Here is a 23,173-nt window from a genome sequence, read left to right as displayed (position 1 = left end):
ATAGAGACCTCTGTGGATAATTCGTCTCCCGGTAAAAAAACCTCCTGAATCATGGAAACTTAAGGAATTCTGACCTGGAGAAGTTTTAGATGGCTGCATTTGCAATTCACCGCTTGACACCGACAAATCCCCCTAAATTTTACACACTTCACCATTACAGGCAAATTTCACAAATAAAGAAGCTAAATTAACATATTATCATCATCTTCATTAAAAGCAACTTTCTGCTCTAACTTGGCACCAGCATCCCTGCATGAGCACCTGTTGGCATCTCCACCTGTCTATCGTACTGTGTGTCATTCACACACAATGAAAACAGGAGCAGCACCTTTTGTCCTCTCTCCACATCCACCCAGGGACACACCCAGGAGCAGAGGACACACAAGACAAAAGAAGGGGGACAGGTTTTGGCGTTCTCTCCCATCTCACTTTTCTTTTCCCCTGCAGGACTGGAAAGGCAGGAGTGACCTGATCAGCCCCGCAGATAAGTGAGCTGAAAACACTGACAGCAGCATTAAATCCCCTCCTCAATTTATTATCTGTCAGGCAAACAAAGTGCCAGGGGAACGTGAATTTTTTAGGGAATATTTCTGTGGAAAGATACAAAAAAAAACAAACAAACAAACGGACAGGTTCCACAGCAGCCTGCCTGACAGATTCACATCTCTGGAAACAAGTTGGAATTTAACAGCTGTTTGTTTCCACGGAAACTCTCAGCTGTGGGAAATCTCCAAGTGAGGACAAGATTTGGATGATTCCGATCAATCAGGGCATGGACAGAAATTCCTCCGAAGCGTAAAGACAAACGCGCGCTTCCCGGTGTCATTTACAGACCTCCATTCATCACTAACAGTTGAACATTAAGCCCCGCAAAAACACGCAGCTGGAGAAGTGCAAGTTTACTGCTCAAATCGACCCCGACGTGTGTTAAAGGAAACGCGGTGAGAGCGCGCTGCGTCCTCGCCTCTCCGCTCCAAAAAACGCGCTCCAAAAACGTGAATGTCTGTTGGTGTTTGTTTTTTACCTTTGATGTAGTTGGATTTGGTCTCATCTAGCAGACTGGATGCGGAGATCCCCATGGTGCTGCTTCGGGGGAGAGGATCCACAGGTAAGGGTTCAATCCTCAGGTACTAACACCGTCACATCGATCTGCAGCGGCAGAGAAGGAGGGAGGAGAAGGAGGATGAGGGCGTGTTCCTCCTCCTTTTCCTCCCTCCTCCTCTTAACTCACTGTGTCATGCGGTGACGTTTACGCAGAAAACAAAAACAGCTTTTTTTCACTGCTAAAATTACCCATGATGTCATTAGGTGATGTAATTATGCCATTCAAAAATTATTCCACACCATTCTATGTCTTTGGGTCAGGGTGATCAATTATTAAATTACTAATACTATTAAATCACTAATCTGTGCTCTCAGATCAAAGCAGCAAGTATAATACCCCCATGAGTGCCAGTAGCAAAATGTTTTGGTTACTTATTTTTTTTTCTGTTTATTTTACATAATTTAAGTTATTGGGGTGTATGACGCGAAGATGTTTTTACTCAAAAATGTTATCTATTAATATTTTATAGCATGTCCCTCATAGTGGACATCAGTCCAATCTTTGCCAAAAAAAAATACATTTACATTTAATTACAATAGCCTACAGTAAATTTACATTGTAAAATTAAATTCCCCTTTAAGAAATGTAACATTTAAGGTATTGTGCATGCTTTTAATTGGTTTACATTGTTTGTGTACTTATGCGTGAGTGCAAATTAAAAATAATCTTTGTTTACCCTTCCTTGAATGTGCAAATAGCTTTTAACATCCAGCACTCATTTTGGATTTAAGGTAACTTGTAAAGCCTGTTCTGACAAGGAAGTCAATTCAGTTCCCCATTCATGCTCTTGTTAAAGCCACCAAACGCCATTAATAAATATAGCTCTGGTCAGTTACACAACAATGTAAACAAATCCTCTGATCAATGCAGCAGTAGACCAGCAGCTACTGTGTTCAGCAATGTTAAATCGCTGTTTTTCTCAATGGAGTCTGGCTTTGAAGACAGCGATAGGGCTTCGTTTCCCCATTGAAAATCACTGCCAGGCATTAAGGTAAAGCAGTTAAAATGTTCTAAATATAACATGCACTTAAACTGATATTGATTTTTTTAGGTGGCTGTAATATGTTTTGTTGCTGACCCCTCAGTAGATTGTTTAGATTATTTGTTTGACTCCAAATTGTTTCCAAATTGGGGGCATGCAGACTATCATCTACTATATGTAATTTACTGTCTATGGATAAGTACCTCATACAACCATACTTCAAAAATCTGACCTATTCTTTTAATGCCTTTTATATCTTATGTTAAGCACTCTGAATTCACTCATTGTTGTGGGATTAATTACTTATTTAATTAATACTTCCATTGAACTTATGCCGTCGCTGTAAAATGAGAACTACTGTGATTGCTCTGCACTTTATGCAACTAAAAAAGCATTGACATTTTAACATTTTATCTGTGAAACAGATTCTGGTGTGTACACCTTGAAAGCTATCTGCACATTTCACTCATTACAGAATAACATGACATCAAATACCTGAGAAAGATAATTCCAGCTTCGCAGAAAGATTTTATTATGTTTTCATAATACATAAGAAACAGACAAAGACAATAAACCAGCTAAAAAAAATCTAACAAACAAAGATTTTCAAGAGAAATCAAATAAATAAACAGTGGATAAATTGGGCTCATCTGTGCTACAGGATCAGTTTGGTTTGCAGTTTAAATACAAATCCACATAAGTTTTGGTTTGATTAAAGAGTTAATATTTTGTTCTATTAAAAGCGTCCCGATGGAGAGCGGTCGGTGGGTTTGCTTTAGATATCAGTGCAGTCAGAACTTTGTTTTGACAAAAGCAGTGGAGGTAAAGTAGAAACAAGATGAACACACTGATTTTGTTTTCAAAGTGTGGAAAGCTTCATTTGAATCAGCCTTGTTTTATCTCACACCGCCTTCTCCGTGTTCACGCTTGTCTGAGTGGCAGTGGCGTACGTGGGGACACTGTACTTGGTGAGGACAGATTTAAACTGCTCCAGCGTGGCGTCGGTTCGAACCCCAGTTGGGTCGAAGTGAGTGCGACTCACCCTGAAGCCGGCCTCCGTCAGGTACTGAAGAAACTTGTTCAGCCTGTAAAAGGAAAAAAAAACATTATGGTGGTATTATAAATACATATATACATATATATATATATATATATATATATATATATATATATATATATATATATATATATATATATATATATATATATATATATATACACATATATATATATTTATTTATTTATTTTTTTTTTTTAATTCTAAACATCACAAAACAAACACAGCTTAAACATGGTATCAGTCTCCCATTTCCTAACCATTGGATCATTAATAACTTTACAACCACACAAAAAAGGAAATAAATAAATAACAATAAAAAAGTTTCAATAAAATTAAGAAAATAAATAAATAAATAAAATAAAATAAAGTAAGCAAATAAATATGGGTTAAACAGTGAGGCCAGAGATATAGGCTGTGTTTAAAACCATCGCCTCATTCACTAACTCACTCTTCACTATGTAGTGTGTATTAAATAGTGCACTATATGGGGGAAAACGAACGAAATTTCGGACACTATGTAATTTTTTCCCCTCGGAAATACACAGCTGCATTGCATTGTGGTATACGGGAGTTAAATGTAGGGTACATCATATGTATACTCAAATTTGCTGTGCATTGTGGGTATTTTACAGAGCACTATATAGAGTGGTGAACGGATGACGTATTGTTGTAGGTATGTTTTAAAGGTATTATAAACAGAAATGTACAAGTTCGAGTGCGAGTCTGTAAAGCTGTAAAGGCGGACAAGTGGATTTAATGAGTTTCTGTGTCCAGTGTGATGACGTCTAACATCCCCGACAAACACTGTAGTCCCATTTAGTCACTTGTTCGCAACCACCTTTTTTAAGATGAGTAAAACTTAAAAGTTCAAAAATCTGGTTTAAGCAGACATATTTTATGTTGCAGAACAAAACATCTAAATATCATTTGCCTGTGTAAACCACAGACTTTATTTAGGGCATTTAACCAAAAACCCATTCAAAAACCCCATAGACTCTAAGACGAGGGAACCGGACGTGCTAAAAGGCTGACGGACTTCCGCGTTGTAGGACTCATTACTTCACCACTCTATAGTGGATGAAATTCACCGCTGAGGACTCGAACACCACTACAAAATGCAAACACACTATGTAGTGCACTATATCCGTGATAGGGAACAGTTTCGAACACAGCTATAGTTGCTGTTAACTATTCATATGCATGATGGCTGCCACCCGTCCCTTGCGTCAGTTTGGTGCGTCGACTGTACGAATCTTAAAAAATTAATATGACGCAACCCAGATGCAAGATGCAGTATGTATATAAACAGCAGGGGCAGTGTAGAAGCAGAGTGGATGTGACAGCGTAAACACAGCTGCTGGGGTTACAAATGGCAGAAAGATTAGAAGCTACTGGGGTGCCCAGTAGATCAGTGGGTGGAATGGGTGCCCCATGTGCAGGGGGCCATGTGCTTGCCGTGTCAGCTGCTGGTTCTTTGCTGCATGTCGTCCCTTCTCTCTTCCCCATTTCATGCTCACATCCTGTCCTGTCTAATAAAGGCAAAATGCTAAAAAAAATCTTTAAAAAATAAAGATTAGAGGCTCTTTAAAGGATATAGGCGATTGGATGATGATTTGGAGGCCTTTTTCACCACCAACATTGTCACCGCTGTCGCCTTTTCTGGCTTGATCCATGTCTGTTGTTTACATCCCACACATCTGGCAGTTGTATATGGCCTGAGCTCTCTCCTGCACCCTCTGGAGGTATCCTCCAGTAACACACGTCGCATATAGGCAAGTATATATAGCTTGGATAATATAAGCTTTCAGGCCAGCAGAGAGCAGAAGGCCATCATATTTATACGATACCCTATGAGAGGAGTATCTGTAGCATCTGGAGTGCAATTAATAGAGAAGGGTCTGCTATTTTTCTACAAATACCAGAAAAGGTCTCAAAGATGGAGTGCCCACAGATTAGGGCAAGACCAGAGCATATGTAACACTGTGGCTGTGGCTCATTTGCATTGGTCACATTGTTTGGTCAATATCTGTCATAATATTTGATCATTTATCCTTGGAACAATGAAGACGGTGCACGATTTTAAACTGAATTGCAGCATGCCGAAGGCAAACAGAAAAGCAGCGAATTCTCTGATTCATTTTTCGCCAGATTTCCTCTGGAATCATTTCATCAAGGTCTATTTCCCGTTTATGTCTGAGAGAGTGCAAATGTGGTACTTCATATTTTTGAGGATTTCGGAGGTCAGAGGTCACTTACTTGGGCATGTTCATGCCTCTGATGCTGTGACGGTGGATGCTGTAGTAAAAGGGTGGGTGATCCAGTGACGCATCGCATTTCAGCTTCTTCACGACGTTCCCAGGCTCTTCTCCCGTCTTCCTCTTCCCTGCAGAAAATAAAATAAAAATCAAAGATCAGATCTGAACAGAAAACTGAACTGTTCATATCAAACATGTTTAACTAACTTCAAACCCTTGCAGCTTTATTTTAATTCTAATGGAGATCTCAAAGTTTCCAAAGATACCGAATCTGCCAGGCTGAACTAAATTCATATAACATAATGCGCAAGACATCTAGAATATTTCAATTTATTTTGATGCTGCAGCTGTAGAAAAACAGTAAGTTTTTGCACCTTTTAGCTTCAGCAAAGTGTTTGAACAAGCAGATATAAATTGCAGAACATGTTCCTGTCACACAGTGTGGGAAAAATGCTGTTCTGTAAGTAAAGAAACTTACATTGTCTTAGGGGTCAAAAATGACCCGCCACTATGTTTAACAGCATAAAAAAAACCCCAAATTATCTTTTTGAACTTGAAATTCAATGACTTTTCCAAGAACTACCCAACATGAGAAAAAGTGAATCACTGCCTTTGGTCATATTTCCATGAAAGCTGTACACAAACAGAGTAAAAATCTGGTCTGAGGGTTCATTTTTGATCTGCCAGTTATAAAATTATTTTCATATCACACACACACACAAAAAAAAACATAAAACACACACATACACACGCAAAGAGAGCGATAAATAGGTTCACGCACACTAGGTCCATGCATACAAACTTGCATACTGTCCTCATTGTACAATATAATGTACTATGTTGTTGTTGGTCCTTACAATAAAATGGATTCAAAACTACTTTTTGGACATTTCTTCTACTTTCTTAGGCTACATATTTAGCACCTATACAGTACCTTTAGCAATAATAATAACAACAACAATAACAACAATAATACTTCCTAATTATGACGGGTGTGTTGTAATAAAAACGAGTGGATTCCAGTGATTACATGCAGTCTTTCTGCACTGTGAAGAGGGAAAACCATGATTCACAAAGTTTGTGATGCAAAATAGATTTGGGGTTTAACATTCAATCAAGCTGCTTTATTTTAGGGGCTTAGTGAGAGAGGTTCATTTTTGACTCTTTGGACAATTGGTGTATACAGAAAGTTAAGACAGCACCAGGACTAAGAGGATGAAACTTGAATAAATCATTCAAATGTAGCTTTTCCCTGCAGTTTCTTTAATGTTGATTCTCTGTTGAGGGGAAACAGATTTGGGCTACACTGCCCTCTAGAGGACAGAGGTAGAGCTTCAGTGAGTGGATCAGGTCATTTTGAAACTTACTGTCTTTTATCTGGCTTTAGTTCAGTACAACCCCTGGCAAAAAGGATGCAATCACCAGTCTTCGAGGACCATTTTCTACAGTTTTCACCAGATTTTCAATAGGATTGAGATCTGGACTATTTGCAGGCCATGACATTGACCATATGTGTCTTTCTTCAAGGAGAGTTTTCGCAGTTTTTGCTCTATGGCAAGATGCATTATCATCTTGAAAAATGATGTCATCATCCCCAAACATCCTTTCAACTGATGGAATAAGAAAAGTGTCCAAAATGTCAATGTAAACTTGTGCATTTAGTGAAGATGTAATGACAGCCATCTCCCCAGTGCCTTTAGCTGACATGCAGCCCCATATCATCAATGACTGTGGAAATTTGCATGTTTTCTTCAGAAAGTATCTTCATAAATCTCATTGGAATAGCACCAAACAAAAGTTCCAGCATCATCACCTTTACCAATGCAGATTCACGTTCATCACTGAATATAACTTTCATCCAGCCATCCACAGTCCACAATTGCTTTTCCTTAGCCCATTGTCACCTTGTTTTTTTCTGTTAAGGTGTTAATGATGGCTTTAGTTTCACTTTTCTGTATGTAAATCCCATTTCCTTTAGGGGGTTTCTTACAGTTCGGTCACAGACGTTGACTCCAGTTTCTGCCCATTTGTTCCTCATTTGTTTTGCTGTGCATTTTTTGTTTTCAAGACATATTGCTTTAAGTTTTCTGTCTTAATGCTTCAATGTCTTCCTTGGTCTACCAGTATGCTTGCCTTTTATAACCTTCCCATGTTGTTTGTACTTGGTCCAGATTTTAGTCACAGCTGACTGTGAACAACCAACATCTTTTGCAACATTCCCTGATGATTTACCTTCTTTAAGAAGTTTGATAATCCTCTCCTTTGTTTCAACTGACATCTCGTGTTGGAGCCATGATTCATGTCAATCCACTTGGTGCAACAGCTCTCCAAGGTGTGAGCACTCCTGTTTAACTGCAGACTAATGAGCAGATTTAATCTGATGCAGGTGTTGGAAATTGAAATTTACAGGGTAATTTCATACTTTTTTCCTCAGAATTGAGTGATTCCATAATTTTTTCCCTCTGCTTGATCTAAAAAAGCAATTGTTATTGACTACCACATTTTTTTTCTTGCTTTCTTTTAGTGTTTCTTAAAGCCAGAAAGTTGCCATTTTAAATGACTTTAGTTTTGTGGCATGTCTGTGATCTGCTTTTTTTCTACAAAATTAACAACTGAATGAACATCCTCCAAGACTGGTGATTCCATCATTTTTGCCAGGGGTTGTATTATTGCTTGGCTCTTATTGTTATGTTACCTCTGCAAGAAACCCTGCTTGTTTGTGCTTTGCCTTGTCAAAGCACTTTGTAAACTAGGTTTTAATGGTGCTTTATAAATAAAGTTATTATTATTATCACCATCATCATTATTATTATTATTATATTTGAACAACAAACCTGAATGTGATTTTGATTAAAACCTGAGACTGACTCACCAGACTGCTCAGCAGGAGCCGGCTCCTCTCCGCTCTGTAAGGTCTTGATGACAACTCCACACTCCACTGTAGAGAAGAAACATGACTCTGTAAACAAGGTGTTGGGTTACACAAACATCAGACACAGGTCACAGATGAGAGGTGGGATGTTTCACCCTGGTTGGTGAGGGCGGACGGCCCGTGGACCAAAGACTTGAGGGTGGTGCACTCAGACTCGCAGATCAGAGTTTTGACCAGCGGCTGGATGTCGTCCATGCTGTGATGCACCGCCGCCGACAGCATCCTCCTCAGGAAGCCCGTGTTAAACAATGGGCCAGACCTGGAGACACACACACACAGCTGTTGAAAAGCTTAAAATCAGCCATTATATTGATGTTTTTCTCCTTTCCCTTTAATAACAGATATTTTAAAAGAGATAAAAAAAAAGCATAATTCGGACACCAAGTATGTTATTTGCATTTGAAACAGTTTGGGCACAAATACGACGAGAATCAAACTTCTATTGAGTCCATGTCCCCATCCTCTCCTTTGCACAAAAGGGGAGGATGCTGTTGTAATTTTAACCCTTTGAAATCTGGAGCAACATCGTTTTTCTTGTGCTGCTGTCAGACGCCTTTCAGTATTTAAACCTTTGAAGCTTGAGCAAATTGGTGTGAATTCTTTGAAACATGGGGGAAAAAGGCAAAGGGCCTCTTTGTAAGAAATGTTCCATGAAATTGCAAAATATAATTAGATTTAGACAATGATTTCAAAAAAGCGAGGGGAAAAAAGGCAACAAAAAAAAACTATATTTAAATGGTCATAATTACATATTTAAAATTATGTCACAGATTTTTTAAAATACATTTTTTTAATGAATTTTAATTTCATTTTTTCAGTTTTTCCCCAAAACATTTCTGGTAATTTTCTTTTACTCTTTACTAATTTCTTGCAAATTTTTAATGAGTTGGTGCGTTGTTGTGCCCTCTGCAGCCTGCTCAGTGGTTAGATTGAAGGCGTTTAAACTGTGATTGTCAGTCTATAGTCTCTGATTCAGTCCAACAGTGCTAAACCCAGAGTAACCTTGTGTTTCTATTGTCAACTTTGAAGAAGAGCTAAAGCAACACATAGTCTAGTAATTCTAGCCTCTTATAAACATTATTGTGCACCTGACACTGAAACAGGAACCTGCTCCTGTTTAAATCTGCTCACATTTCAATGCTAAGTTTCCAGTTTCTATCACCTATTAATGTTGATATTTTTCTGTTCCCTTTTCAAATGTTGCTCAGAGGGATCTTTGTCTTTCAGCGGCCAGTATGGTTCAACCATTTTACAGTGACTTGTTCTCCATGTGCAACCAAAGCCTTCATACAAAATAACATCTATTTTTAAAGACGACTTTCTACAATGTAAAAGCATCAGCGACTATTCAAGCATATATAGATTGGTCCAAAAAAGGAGGGGGAGGTTGGACTTGTTAACTGTGCAATTTATAGGAAATGAACTGTGCAATGTACTATACCAGCAAATTCTACTGTCTTGTATACGTGGTATGATGTGTTTTTTTTTCCCTTCATGAAATCTTTCCCTCACTTTTAATATATTTTTTTCCTTTTTTTTATAGTTAGTTTTTGAAGCATTGTTTTTTATTCATATTTACTGATGTTTGCACTTTACTGTTTTGCATTTGATACGATTTGAATTTCGTTGTACATGTACAATGACAATAAAGATATTCTACTCTATTTCTTCAATAAAAAAAACAAACCTTTTTGTAGAATTGAAAACTCATCTAAACTGAACCGATCATAAAAAACAAAGACTTGAACAAACATCAGGGTAATGAGAACTACCCTCCATGAAAGAAACCATCTTTAGGAAAAAATTGTTTGGTGTGTACTTTGAGTTGCCCATCTCATATACAGTACAGTCTATGGGTGCAATGAATAAGAATATAGGAATATATTCCGGTACTATTTGGGTTTTCGGAGCGTTGTTTGGAGATGAATACAGACCATTCAGGATATGCCTCAAATGCATTTTACAACACACACACCTGATCCGCTTACAGCTGGCTCTCTCTCTCTTGGATATCATATCAGGTTTTTTGATATGTGCAAATATCAGAGAAATGACCTTTTAAAGAAGGTGGTTATAAGAGGCAGGCTGTGTTTGTTTGGTCCAAGTCCGTCACCAGTGGGAAATTTTAAACAATCCTGGCACGACAGCAGTTCCACTTTTTAAAAATATTTTTACATGATAAACACCATATTAGGGCATGCTGATCAGAGTATGCACTGCTGCATGTAACTGGGAATATTAGTGGAAAATTCATTTTCATTAACCATGTAAACAGCTTCGTAGGAATGAGGGCAAAAACAGATTTTTTGTCCATTTAAAGAAGTCAGTGGAAGCATATTTTAATAGTCTTCATTTTTTAAATGCAGGTTTCTGTTTAATGGATACATCAGTTGGTTCCAAAATTAGGTTTTCTAGAGTAGATGCGGCATTCAGTGACCTTTCCCACAGCTCAGTGAAGTGTGCCTGTCTGTAATTTAATCTGCCATGATACGTGGTGCTGAGAAGTTTACCATAACGGCCCCAGCTGCACGGCTGTCTTTCCAGGCAGACTTCCATGGCAGTTACAGGGCAGCGAGTCTGCAGAAAACACAAGAAAGGACATGATTTATTGTCTATATCTACTATATCTAGCTTCTCGTACTCATTCTCTGCAGAGAGGTTGCAGTGACCTTGTCCTCTTACCACCAAATTCTAATCAGTTCATTCTTGAATCAGAGTGGACATTTATGTCAAATTTGAAGAAATTCTATCAAGGAGTTTTTGAGATATCACGTTTGCAAGAATGAGACAGACGAGCTCACAGTGACCTTGACCTTTGACCAACAAAATCTAATCAGTTTATTGTTGAGTCCAAGTGAACATTTATGACAACTTTGAAAAAGATTAACCTTGAGGAAAGTGTTCTTGGGATATCATGTTTACAATAATGAGACAGACGAGGTCACAGTGACCTTGACCTTTAACTTATGACCACCAAAATCTAATCAGTTTATCATTGAGTCCAAATGGACGTTTGTGCCAACTTTGATGAATCCCCTCAAATGCTATGAGATATCATGTTCACAAGAGTGGGATGGGCAGACAACCTGAAAAAATAATGCCTCGGGCTTTGGGTGTCGCTGGCGCAGAGGCATACAAACTCACCGTCCACCATGTTTCCCTGTTTAAGGAACACTCTCTCCTCACACCACTGACAATGGACCAGTTTCCGTAACTTCTTCGCTGACTCGTCAGCCTGTGTGGGACCTCTGAGGACTCTCACCACCACCAGGACGAAATGCTCCAAGGCCACCGCCAGCAGCACCTCGATGCCTTTGTTACAGCGGGCCGCCGCTCTGCAACAGACAACTCCAATTAAACTTTCTTCAGCCTTAGTATCACATGAGGACAGACACACATCAAGAATTTAAAGTCCTACCTGGCCACAGTGGCTACGACCATGCGTGCAGCCAGCTCTTTGTAGTACTCGGTGCGTACGATGTGACAGCCGTAGTGACGCAGGGTGACGTTGGGAGACTTGGCGTACAGAGAGCCTGTGTCTGTAGACGTCACAGAGATGATGCCCAAGTTGCGGACGTTTCTGAAGGCGGCATCCAGGTAGTTCACTGCCGTCCCGAATGGATCCAAGTGACTGCACGAATGAATGAATGAATGAAAGTTTAGCTTTAAGTTATAACTGCATACATTGTAAATTAAATAACCCTATATATGCATGTCTCTATCATTATTTTCATTTTGTTGTTGTTGATAATCTCCGTTTTTTTTCACTTAACGATACATATTCCTATTATTATCGTTCAACTTATCATCAGTCACTTAAATGCGCTGTCATCTGTCATTTATGTTTCTGTCAGCTTTCAGTTGCCAACCAGTAGTCAACATCTGCCACTGCGCAGGGGATTGTGGGTAAGAATGGCCAGAAAAGCATGCTGGATTGCATGCTGCAGAATATGACCGGATGTAGTAGAACGTCATGGTATTTTTGGCACACTGCATTTGTTATACTATGATACTGAATCTTTTTGCTGTACGACATTATGATAGCATGGGTGTTGGAACGCACTGAATGTTTTAGTCCTGTTCTGCAATAATCTCTGACTTCCTGATTGTCTGTGAGCCACAAGCCCACTGGTTCCTACTAAGGTTGTAAATCATAAATGAAAAGTTTAATTTCTAAAAAGGGCTCAGCGATTTCCTAAAACAGCTGCTCACTGTAGTTTTTATAGAACAAACAAGTGAGAAGAGTGTATTGGATGGGGACTATTTTCAGTGGCGGATTAATCCACATTTGGTGCTCTGGTGCTGTAGGAGGAAAGCGCATGTGGAATTGAGTCAAAAAAATTCACAGTGTGAACACTTTTTACAGTTATTCTTATGGACTAAAGGCTAAATTATATTTTCACTCTTTTCCAGCCATCCACGTGTCCGAAAGTATTGATACATGACTCTAATAACCTGATCAATGAGCTAAATTGATTATAAAGTTGATAAAAATCCTACTACTTACATGTAGTCGAAAGACCACAGGTGCATGGTGACATTGGCGTCCATCTTGGCGACCTCCACTGTAGCGATGGGCGCTCCGTCGCCTTCACTGCCGGCTCCGTCAGGTGCGCGGGGGCCTCGAGAGCCTCCGTCCACCCGGATGTGGTTGAGCTCGCAGTTTTCTTTGATCATTTTGACGCACGTGTCACTGATATCCGTTATGGTGACTTTGACTGCGTTACGAAGGTGCTTCGCCCACTGAAGGCCCATAATCCCTGAGAGAGAGAGATGATGGAGGTTTGAGGTTGTGATAAAGATCGAGGAACATTTCCTCAACCAATACTTTCAAGACATAATGTAAATTTATTCTCTCTGCTTCTTGCACATCTCTTATCACTGTAAAACAGATGTTTAACAATTTTCTTTATTGTGTTTTTAACATTTTTCTTATATTTAAGATTCTTGACTTGCAGTGCTCGTTTCCTTTTGCTTTAATTCTTACTTAACATCCAGGAAAAGTCTCTATATGTTGAATAGCTACATGGCAGAAACCTAATTTTGATCGTGATTGGTTAGACTTGATAATCAATCTTCACTGCAAAGAAGCATTAACCCTTTGAAAACTAACTAATTGGCTTGCTTTCTGTCAAAAAAGGGGAAGAGGAGACAATCAACTTATCAAGAGATGGCCCAAAAATTTGTGGGAAATTAATAAAAATTAGAAGAGAACTTCACTCATCTTGAAATAAGTTTTGCTGTTGTTGAAATAATTATCTCACAACAGTAGGAAGACCTTTTTCTGTTTGTTTTTAGAAAATATTTGGGATAAATTACAGCAATTATTAATGAATAACATCACAGGTTTATATTACTGCAAAAAAATGGTGGGACTTATGTCATAGGAAACGCAAAACTAAAACTACTAAAATTAGTTCTTCTAAACCAAGACAAGATGAGGCGAGACAAGATGAGATAAGATAAGATAAGATAAGATTAGCCATTATTGATCCCCAGCAGGGAAAATTTGTGTAACAAATACAAGTAATAAATAGAGAAAGTAAAACACAATAATTAAACACTGTAATACAAATTAAACGCAAAACAGAAAATACAAGAGTATTAGGACATTAAAGTGTCAGTGATGTGATTAATGATGCAATAATCAGTGTAACATATTAACCCCTCCACACCTGGATCTACATCAGTTTTCTTGTGCTACATTCAGGCGACTTTCACCAGCATTTTAACCTCTGACATGGTTTAATTTATTTCAAAAACACAGGGAAAAAAAACATAAAGAGCAACTTGGCAAGAAATGTGCTGCAAATAGCAAAGAAATAAAAAACAAAAAATATGTAAAAGGCGACAAGAAAATTATTGAAAAATGAATTGGTTGGGATTATTTGATATGATCAAAAAGTGAGTTAAAATGTCCAGAAAACTAGATATATAATTCTTTCACTTATGAAAAAAAAAATTAAAATTTAATATTAAATAACATTTAATTAGTTTCAGGTAATTTAACGTTTCACACATTTCTGATGTTTGGTTGATTTCTTTTTGAGACAGCTTCTCCCCATGTTTTTGAAAGAAATTAAACCGATCTGCTCAGGTTAACATAATGTAGTATAAAATGGTAAATTCAGTCTCACCTGTGGCTCCAAAAGCGTCCAGACACTCGAGCGGGCTCCTCTCCTGCGCCAGAACAGCCAGCGAACAAAACACCAGCTGTCTGAAAAACACACACACACACACATATATATACACACACACACACACATACATATACACACACACACACATACATATACACACACAAACTATGTTTAAATAAATGTTGGTTGGTTTGTTATCAAAGTTTACATAAATCTGCACATGGATATATACTGTATCGATAAAAACTCATGTCTCGTGAGTGAGCAGACCTGTTGGTCTTCATCTTGCGGTTGAAGTAGGTGTCGCTCTTCTGCGGGGTGGTGTGGTTTGGGAGGAGCTGGACGTTGGTTCCAAGTTCTTTCATGATTTCATACGCCTGACCAGACGGAGCTGCTGACACATGAAACACATTAAATCACTGTGAAGTCATCATGGTATGATTATTTTTTGCTTTTGTTGGATAAGGATCTATAAAGGACTCTCTGAATATGGAGCAACTCAAAGCTCAAAGTGGCGCCTCAACAGAAGGGACGACTGAGGCAGGATCTGAACTACAGAGATCTGGAGCACATGGTTGGAGCTTAACCCAAACAGGAAACTGCTTTAAATTTGACCTTTCTTTTTGAATATGTCTCCACACATCTATCCCAGTGGAGCGTGTTGTACTGAGATGGTGTCAGTGTTTATTACCCGGCTCCTCAAACGGCATGTCTGAGCTCCCCGAGTAGCTGGCTTCAGTCTCTCCTTTGTTGACGTGTCTCTTCAAGTGGCTAATCATGTCCGTCTTACGGGCGATGGTGACAGAACACACCACACAATGGTAGTGAGCCACGTGTCTCCCCGATGCCTGGACAGAAAATATCAGTGAACGATGGTAAATATAGGGGTGAAAGGAGAAAAAAAACTGCAGATACTTTGAGGTATTATCATGTGGCCATGAGTGTTACTAAGCGCACAAATCATACAAAAATCTAATTTTTTTTCAGTGTCATCACAAATGACATCAAACTATTAAATAATAAATGTAGTCGATTGTAATAAGTGTATTGTCTTTGTTTTCCATACACAGTAATTACAAAGTTCTTCGTTTGCACCAAAGTACCTAAATTACTAAGAAATAACATGACCCACAGACTGTTAGCTCTTATCCACTTTCCGTATTCAATAAAGGACCCACACAGCTATAATGATTGGATAGCAAACTGTTTTTAGAGAATTGGAAGACACCTGAAGCGCCTCAAGAATAAGAAAGCTACTGCACAGATCTATATATCGATGGTGCATTTGCCTCATTCATTCAGTTGAAACAGAAACATCACCTTTCTAACAACCAGTTTTCCAAGTACATGCAGGTTAGAAATTTAGCTCGAACCAATCTCGCCCAGTTCCCTTATCCACCACATAAAAACTTGTTAGATAGTATTCTGGCTATTAACCCACTTGGAAAGGGTGTGGTTGCTCACATACACTGAATTATTTCTCATCTTGATTGTCCTTCCTTGACTAAAATTGCAAATAGATGAAGACACATAGGATTCAGTTCTGAACAGGGACCACTCCTCATGTATCTGCACTCAACATGGACTCATACACTTTAAAATTCTCCATCACCTTCACTCCATTACAGAGAAATTATCAACAATCTAAGCTAATGTGAATCCCATGTGCGCTAAGCGTAAAAATCGAATAGCATCTCTAATCCACACTTTCTGGACGTGCCCTCGACAGGGATATATGTTCAAAACGCTCTCAAAGGTGTTTGCGACCCCTCTCCATCAGTCTCCACTGACAGCAGTATTTCAAGTGGTGGTGGCTGAAGAAGCCAAACTTCCAAAATATAAATGATCACCTTTGCGTCTCTGATTTTTAGACAATGAATTCTTCCTAAGTGAAAGGAAGAGACATCCCACCCACACTCACTGGATTAGAGATAGAATTATAATAATAATTAATAATAACAATAATAACTAGAGAAAATTAGATCCACTCTGAGAGGCTCTACTGACAAATTTTAAACGGTCTGGCAGCCATTCATCCCACATGTTAAGAACTCTAAACTGGATATGACACTATAATTATGTCTGGACTTGAGTGTTACTGGGCTGTGCAAATTTGATTAAGATTTTTTTTAACCTTCTTTCTCTCTCTCTCTTTTTTATTTTTTCATTTTATTTATGTTGTTTTTCTTTTTTGTTGTGAGGCGAGGGTGGGATGGGGGTATTTGATCTGTTGTTTAGTAAGTTTAGATGACATGTTCACTGTTGCATCAGTTGTGAATACTGAATAAAATATTAACAATAACAACAATGATAATAAACAAAAATAAATAAATAAATAAATGAAAAATAAATATTTGTTTATTATTATTATCATTACTGCTATTGTTGTTATTATTATTATTTTATGTATTGATTATTAATCTATTTTTATTTCTTTAGGATTTTAATACTGTTATTCTGTGTCTTAAAAATGTTGTCTCCCCCTGCTGGGATGCACTGTTGGCGTTTTCATGTATGGACTAAAAATTAACAGACCTGTGGGCTTTCTTTGTGATATCGTCAAATTTACACGCTGAAGAAGAGCGTCTGGCTGTATATCTGTGAGATGCCTCTCATTTTTACAGCCCTGAAGAAGACTGTAAGTTGAAACACTCAGGTGACAAGACCACTTGTCACTGATACGCTGAGCTCCTTTTCCTTCTCTCAATGCCGCCATCGGAAAATCATGCATGTCTGTTAACTGCATTGCCATTTGCAAGCTTAGCTTAGTAGTTTAGCTCAGTAGTTTAGCTTAGCCTAACATCTGTGATAGCCATGTGGTACTGTCACTACCTTGGATTGCAATTACAGAGCCTGGGTCTGTTGAACTGCACTACACTAATCCCGTTGCCTCTCGGGAGCGTTCCTGCTCCCTTGTTTCCTAGTTTTCCTGGATCCTGGCCGTAACCTTGACTGTGCCTGACCGTGGTGATTGCTGTGCTGATGCCGCGACCCTGCCTTTGGTTGTGCTCGTGCTGTGGCTGCACTGATACTGTGCCCCCCGCTCGCCCTGATTGTGGTCTGGTCCTGGTTGCGCCGATGTTGTGATCTTGCCTTTGGACACCTCCCTATCAGCATATGCATGAGACTGTTATCATCACCCTCAACATCATCATAGAGTGCAATTAATAATTTCACAACTACCGTTATTGTAATATGACATGCATCTGTTTCTATTACTATTACTTCTATTACTTATTTCTATGCCTCTCTCCGCTTCTCTCCCACTCTCTCTTTCTCTTTCCTTTTTTGCCATGATTGTATTTAATTTGTTATTTATGACATCTATTGCTCGTCTGTCCGTCCTGGAAGAGGGATCCCTCATCATCCTCTACCACTCTTCCTGAGGTTTCTTCCTTTTTTTTTGACTTGACTTGACTTGACTTGTAGTAGCACTCCTCAGCTAAACTTTTTTAAGAAGAAATTTAAAAGTGCAAGGTGATCAACATGAAGCCACAGTGTGCACTATTATTCCAAACTCCAATCTGCAGACAATCTGTGTGTCTAATTCCTCACCGGATCTCCATTGAGGCTGGGCTTCAGGTTTCTGCAGGGCAGGTGGCAGATGCACATCCTCTGGCCTGTGAAAGGTCAAAAGTCAACAATTACATGGTTTAAATTAAGATCTGATGATTGTCTTCACTCTCAGCCTGACTTAATGAGACCATTCATTCATCCTCGTAAGGGCTGTGGGGTGGGGTGGAGCCAATCCCAGCTGTCATTGGGCGAGAGGCAGGTTACACCCTGGACAGGTCGCCAGACTATCGCAGGGCCGACACATACAGACAGACAACATACATGCTCACAGTCACACCTAAGGACAATTTAGAGTCACCAATCAACCTGAGCTGCATGTCTTTGGAATGTGGGAGGAAGCCGGAGACCCCGGAGAGAACCCACGCAGACACGGGGAGAACATGCAAACTCTGCACAGAAGGGCCCCCTTCCAAGGTCAGAACCTCGTCCCAACCCAGGTTCGAACCAGGGACCCTCTTGCTGTGAAGCGACAGTAAGAGGGTCCCTTAATGAGACCAGACCAGACCGTGCCCCCCTTAATTAGACCAGCAGATCAAGAAATGTCACATTCACACAAATATTTGTATGTTCAAAGATTTGTGGGGTTTTTTTTTTAGCTTTGTTTACTTTTTCAGACATCCTAGACCTGTGCAGGCATCCTACAATACATGGCCAAAAGTATGTGGACTCCTGTACTGTGCAGTGGCTGTGGCTAAGGAGGCAGAGACAGTCGTTCACCATTCATAAAATTGGTGACTTGATTCCTGGCTCCTCCAGTCAAGTCTAGTAGACTCCAAATGTGCATGTGTGAGTGCATTAATATTTAACTGGTGAGCAGGTATGTGTGGTAGCTTTAGCTTATGGGTGAATGTGATATGTGGTGCAAAAGTGCTTTGAAAGAACTAGTTAGAGCTAGAACTAGTTAAGTACAATAGAAATGCAAATTGGAACTGTTGTTGTTAGTGTTGTCACGATGCTGGAATTTGAAACTTTGAAAAAAAAACTTGAAAAATATCAATATTCAATACCATTTTCAGTACCACTGGGGAAAACTAAAATCAAGCGCATACAATTTTAAACTTTCATTAGATAAATCTAACAAGGCTATGGCATATACATTTTTCATTTCTTGGTTAGCAGCAGAGAACAGCAGAATGAAAGTGGTAATCATTAACTATAAGAGAGAGCGAGAAAGCCCAGATGGTGCTGATGTATCCATACTGTGAAAAATGAGTATTGAAACTGTTTCAAACATTCAGAATTGTTATCTATTGATTGATCGATATTTTTGACACCACTAGTTCTTATTGTCTACACTGGCTCGCTAACAGTATGCATTTACTCTAAAATGTATCCATCTATCCAATCTATTCATTGCATTCAGGTTTTATTTACATTTTACACAGCGTCACAGCTTTTTGTACAACAATGTGAAACAAAATAAGCAGAAAATCCAATGAATCTTGACAAGAAAATTACATGATGAACTCATTATTTCAACACTAATTGTCACTGGTAATGTTTGCTGGATGTGAATGTGAATAATTGTTTGTTTTTAACCAGAAAATGTATAAAACCTTCAGACAAACAGTGTTCTTCTAACTTTGTGTCAACAGCTTGTGTTTATTGTCTTTCCTGTTTTAATATGACAATACCACACTACAAAAGACGGTTCCATCATGTTTTTCTAGTTTGGTCTGAAGGAGCTTAAGTGATCTGAAAAGAGCCTTGACCTCAACTCCAATCCAACACCTCTGGGATGAACTGGAGCTGTGAGCCAGATCTGATTGCACAACATCAGCGTGTGACTGCGTTTTTTTTACATTCCTACCTTCAAACTCCACATAGACTTTCCAGTGGAGGTTCTGCAGGTGTCGGCGGAGCTTGTGGCTATAGCAGGCTTTAAACTTCTCCTCAGGACACAGAGGACACGACTTGCGTCCCGCTGATGAGTGGAAACACAAAATCAATGACATCATGAAGAAGAAGTATTTCAAATGTCAGAAACTGGTTAAGACACTTGTCACAGTTTTCTTCTGACAGATATGACATCTTGATATTTTGTCTGTAAAACACTCCAAAACACAAAGATGTTTTATTTATCATCACATGAAACATAAAAATTCTGAAAACAAAATCACAAACTGAACTTGAGCAGGTTATGTTTTGGCATTTTAGCATAAAAAATGACTTAAACAGTTTATTGATTATCAGTAGTTTCTGATTCATTCTCTATCACTTGACTAACTGGTTAATCAACTAATCATCACAGCTCTAAAGGACAATATGCCTTACAATTCTTCTACTACGTCATCTGATTTCTTTTACCAAAATAAGAAAAACTAGGGATGCAAAATGATATCGACATGTCATCGTTATTGGCAGATTTTTGCTTTGAAATTAAATATAAGAATCTGCCAAAATGCTCATTTCTGCCAATATCACTTACCTATACATATATTTTTTACAAGGTGAACAAAAAATCAAGCCTAAATTGAAGTATTTTTCTTATTTTGCACAATGAATATATACATATTTCATACACTGAAAAGCATTGCATTTTCTGTCGCCATCACCATAATAGTACGCATAACATAATACAAGAGACTTGATGTTCACTAAAATTAGGTGGGATAAAAAGTTGATATATCAGTATATCGGCAAAAAATCTGATTTTGTGCATCCCTAAGAAAAACAGAAGAGAAGGCTGGAGAAGATTTACAAAAAACAACTGAACTTACCACCGTTGAGGTCGACCAGCGCCTCGAGGCCCTCCAGTTTGGTTTGGATGGAGATGTGTCTCTCTGTTTGGAGAAAAGAGAGCTTTGATGTGAAGTCAGAAAACACCTGCAAAGTTTTAGTTCACCATCTTGTCATTAAAATTTCCTGCAGATGGTATGAAACCATTATTGGTGTTGACCAGTCAATAACCAATACACAGAGACAGCCTTTATCAAATCACCAGTAGTTGTGGTTGAAGGTTTAGCGTCGCTGTCTGCAGCAGCTTCAGTCTTTACTGGCTGTTCTGCAGCTTGGTTCCCAACTGACGGCGCCTCGCCACCATCGCCATCTTCACACATAGACAGGAGGTGAAAAAACAGGATGTTTTAGCCATTTTAATTATTTCACTGAGGGCACCAGCTGGAGGTTGTCAGCTACATGTTTCATTAGAAGAAAAGCAGAAAAACTTGTCAGTTTAGCTTGACTTGTTTAAGGAGGTTCCTGTTTTGGCTTATCGGACACTTCTCAAAACCAGTTTGATTCCTTTTACTTTTAGAAGTTGGAGCTGGGAAAAAGCCAGGTATCAAAGCTTCTGCAGCAGCTTATGATTTATTGATTAAATAGTTCATTTTTCATCTACAAAAAATCAAAAAATAATGAAATGTAAAATAATGATCAACAGCCCAAAACTGAAAGACATTCACTTTACTGTGATATAAAATCCAAGACACTGGAGAGACTTAAATCAAAAAAATTTTAAGACACAAACATTTATTTAGAGCCTCTAATTTACAGGTAATATAGTTTATACTGAGAACATGACCTCTACTATATTAAAACTAGACATGACCCTGACCGTGGGGGAAGTACATTTACTAATATACAATATACAGTGCTAATTGACAATTTCAAAATAAGTAAGTTGCAATTTCTTTGCAGACTCAGATTATTAATACAAATTGGGAATAGAAAGATTTACAATGTTGCGATAAAAATGCAATAAGTTGTTTGTGGTGAATTTATTGGGATAATTACAAATATCATGCCCAGAAGCATCCAAGATATGATGCCTTTTCAAATAGGTGAACTGCTGGATTGTTAAGATCGTTTGCCCCCCCTTAACCATTTAACCATTACTTCAGTAGAAGATCTGACTAGCCTATTCTTTCCAATATTGATTTTAACAGTTACATGGCTAATAAAATATGGTTAATATTCAACTTTGGGGGGAGGAATTTGGTCTCGTGGCTCCAGTATTTTTAATATAGGCTAGCTACTTACTACAGCCCTTCTCTGTTCCCATTATATATTTACACGACATATTAACATTATTGTTAAGTGAAACAGCATATTAACATAATTTATAGACAATAACATTTTAGTATGATGCATTCACGCACAGCATCTTCTTTTTCTCACACTTTATAATCACACTAGGAAGTTCAACTTAACGCTAGTCGATTGTTGTTTTCTGTTGTAGTAAAACTGAAACCAGCGTCTCTGGGCTAACGGCTCTGTGGATGCTAACCCCTCAATACGCTGCTAGCTACTAAACGGACAGTTGATGTCCAAACTGAACGGCCCTATTGTGCAGCTCCGTGATGAGACCGTGTCATATAAAACGACAGTACAACCCAACTCCTTACACACTCTAATAAAGCCTCTGCGAAGATATACACATTTGTGTGCAGCAGCTAACGACAACGGTTTAGCTAATGTTAGCTTACAGCGCTTTTGTCGCTGTTTTTGTTGACTATTTAGGTCCTGTGGCGGAGCTCCGTGGTGAGGCCCTCGTTTAGTTTAGCAGTTACAAACTCAAATTCTCCGCGAATACACCGAATAGCGCTGATGATGACTACACTACAATTTATTATGCACTTCACGGTCCCAAATTTAGCGTTCACATGGCAAACGGGTACAGTTAACTTACGTTTGATATCGACGTCCTCCTGGTGAAGCTGAACAGCGTCTGCTTCTTTGAGCTCCGCCATTGCTAACTACAACAATATACGCAGGAAATGTTCAGAAGCACGTACTTTACGTAAACTGCGCAGTTTGTTAACGTACGTTTGTGTTGCATTTCACAAATAAAACACATACAACCGTAGGGCTACTTACCTGACAAAACCATCTGCCACATAAAAGGGTGACAGGTGCTTATATTATATTATATTATATTATTATGACGATAATATTTCCTTATTTACTCATTTTTTTTTGTTTGTTTGTTTGTTTTTTAGATGACAGAAAGTGAAGACACACTTCACCTTACAAAGTTAAGGTGTATTGTGTTATGGTGAAAGTATTGCTAACAACTGATGGTCTTCTTTGATTTTATATGTAGCCTTTTTAAATATAGTAGTCTGTATATTTTTGGGCCTGCATTTTAATATTTCTTTAAATATTTCTCCAAAAATATGGGC

At 38.6% G+C, this 23,173-nt stretch overlaps 2 protein-coding genes across 3 annotated transcripts in view; both read right to left on the bottom strand.

Annotated features, from left to right (window-relative positions):
• niban1a (niban apoptosis regulator 1a) overlaps positions 1-1,197 on the bottom strand; it is a 61,330-nt gene extending 60,133 nt beyond the window's left edge. Inside the window, exon 1 of the mRNA XM_042513191.2 lies at positions 1,025-1,197. Within this exon, the coding sequence (XP_042369125.2) occupies positions 1,025-1,079 (55 nt within the window). The 5' untranslated portion in view covers positions 1,080-1,197. The remainder of the gene's footprint in view (positions 1-1,024) is intronic.
• A 1,398-nt stretch (positions 1,198-2,595) lies between these two features.
• trmt1l (tRNA methyltransferase 1-like) lies at positions 2,596-22,797 on the bottom strand. Of its 2 annotated transcripts, none has more exons than XM_042484235.2 (16): positions 22,681-22,797; positions 20,992-21,099; positions 20,771-20,833; positions 19,861-19,974; positions 18,030-18,094; positions 15,166-15,322; positions 14,745-14,868; positions 14,472-14,551; positions 12,842-13,094; positions 11,753-11,965; positions 11,479-11,669; positions 10,845-10,911; positions 8,430-8,593; positions 8,275-8,340; positions 5,404-5,530; positions 2,596-3,172 (listed from the first exon to the last, which is right to left on the bottom strand). In XM_042484235.2, the coding sequence occupies exons 1-16, from the start codon at positions 22,739-22,741 to the stop codon at positions 2,989-2,991; spliced, it is 2,037 nt and encodes a 678-aa protein (XP_042340169.2). In that variant the 5' UTR covers positions 22,742-22,797; the 3' UTR covers positions 2,596-2,988. The 2 variants fall into 2 exon arrangements, with proteins under 2 accessions (XP_042340169.2, XP_042340170.2); XM_042484236.2 differs by having other exon boundaries at positions 14,745-14,865.
• Between the last annotated feature and the right edge of the window lie 376 nt (positions 22,798-23,173).

The sequence above is a fragment of the Plectropomus leopardus genome, chromosome 5, assembly GCF_026936395.1.
Source record: "Plectropomus leopardus strain MGB_pleo_1.0 chromosome 5, ASM2693639v1, whole genome shotgun sequence".
Lineage (NCBI taxonomy): Eukaryota > Metazoa > Chordata > Actinopteri > Perciformes > Serranidae > Plectropomus > Plectropomus leopardus.
The sequence above is the reverse complement of the archived record's forward strand: the minus strand, read 5'-3'. Positions and strand labels throughout refer to the sequence as shown.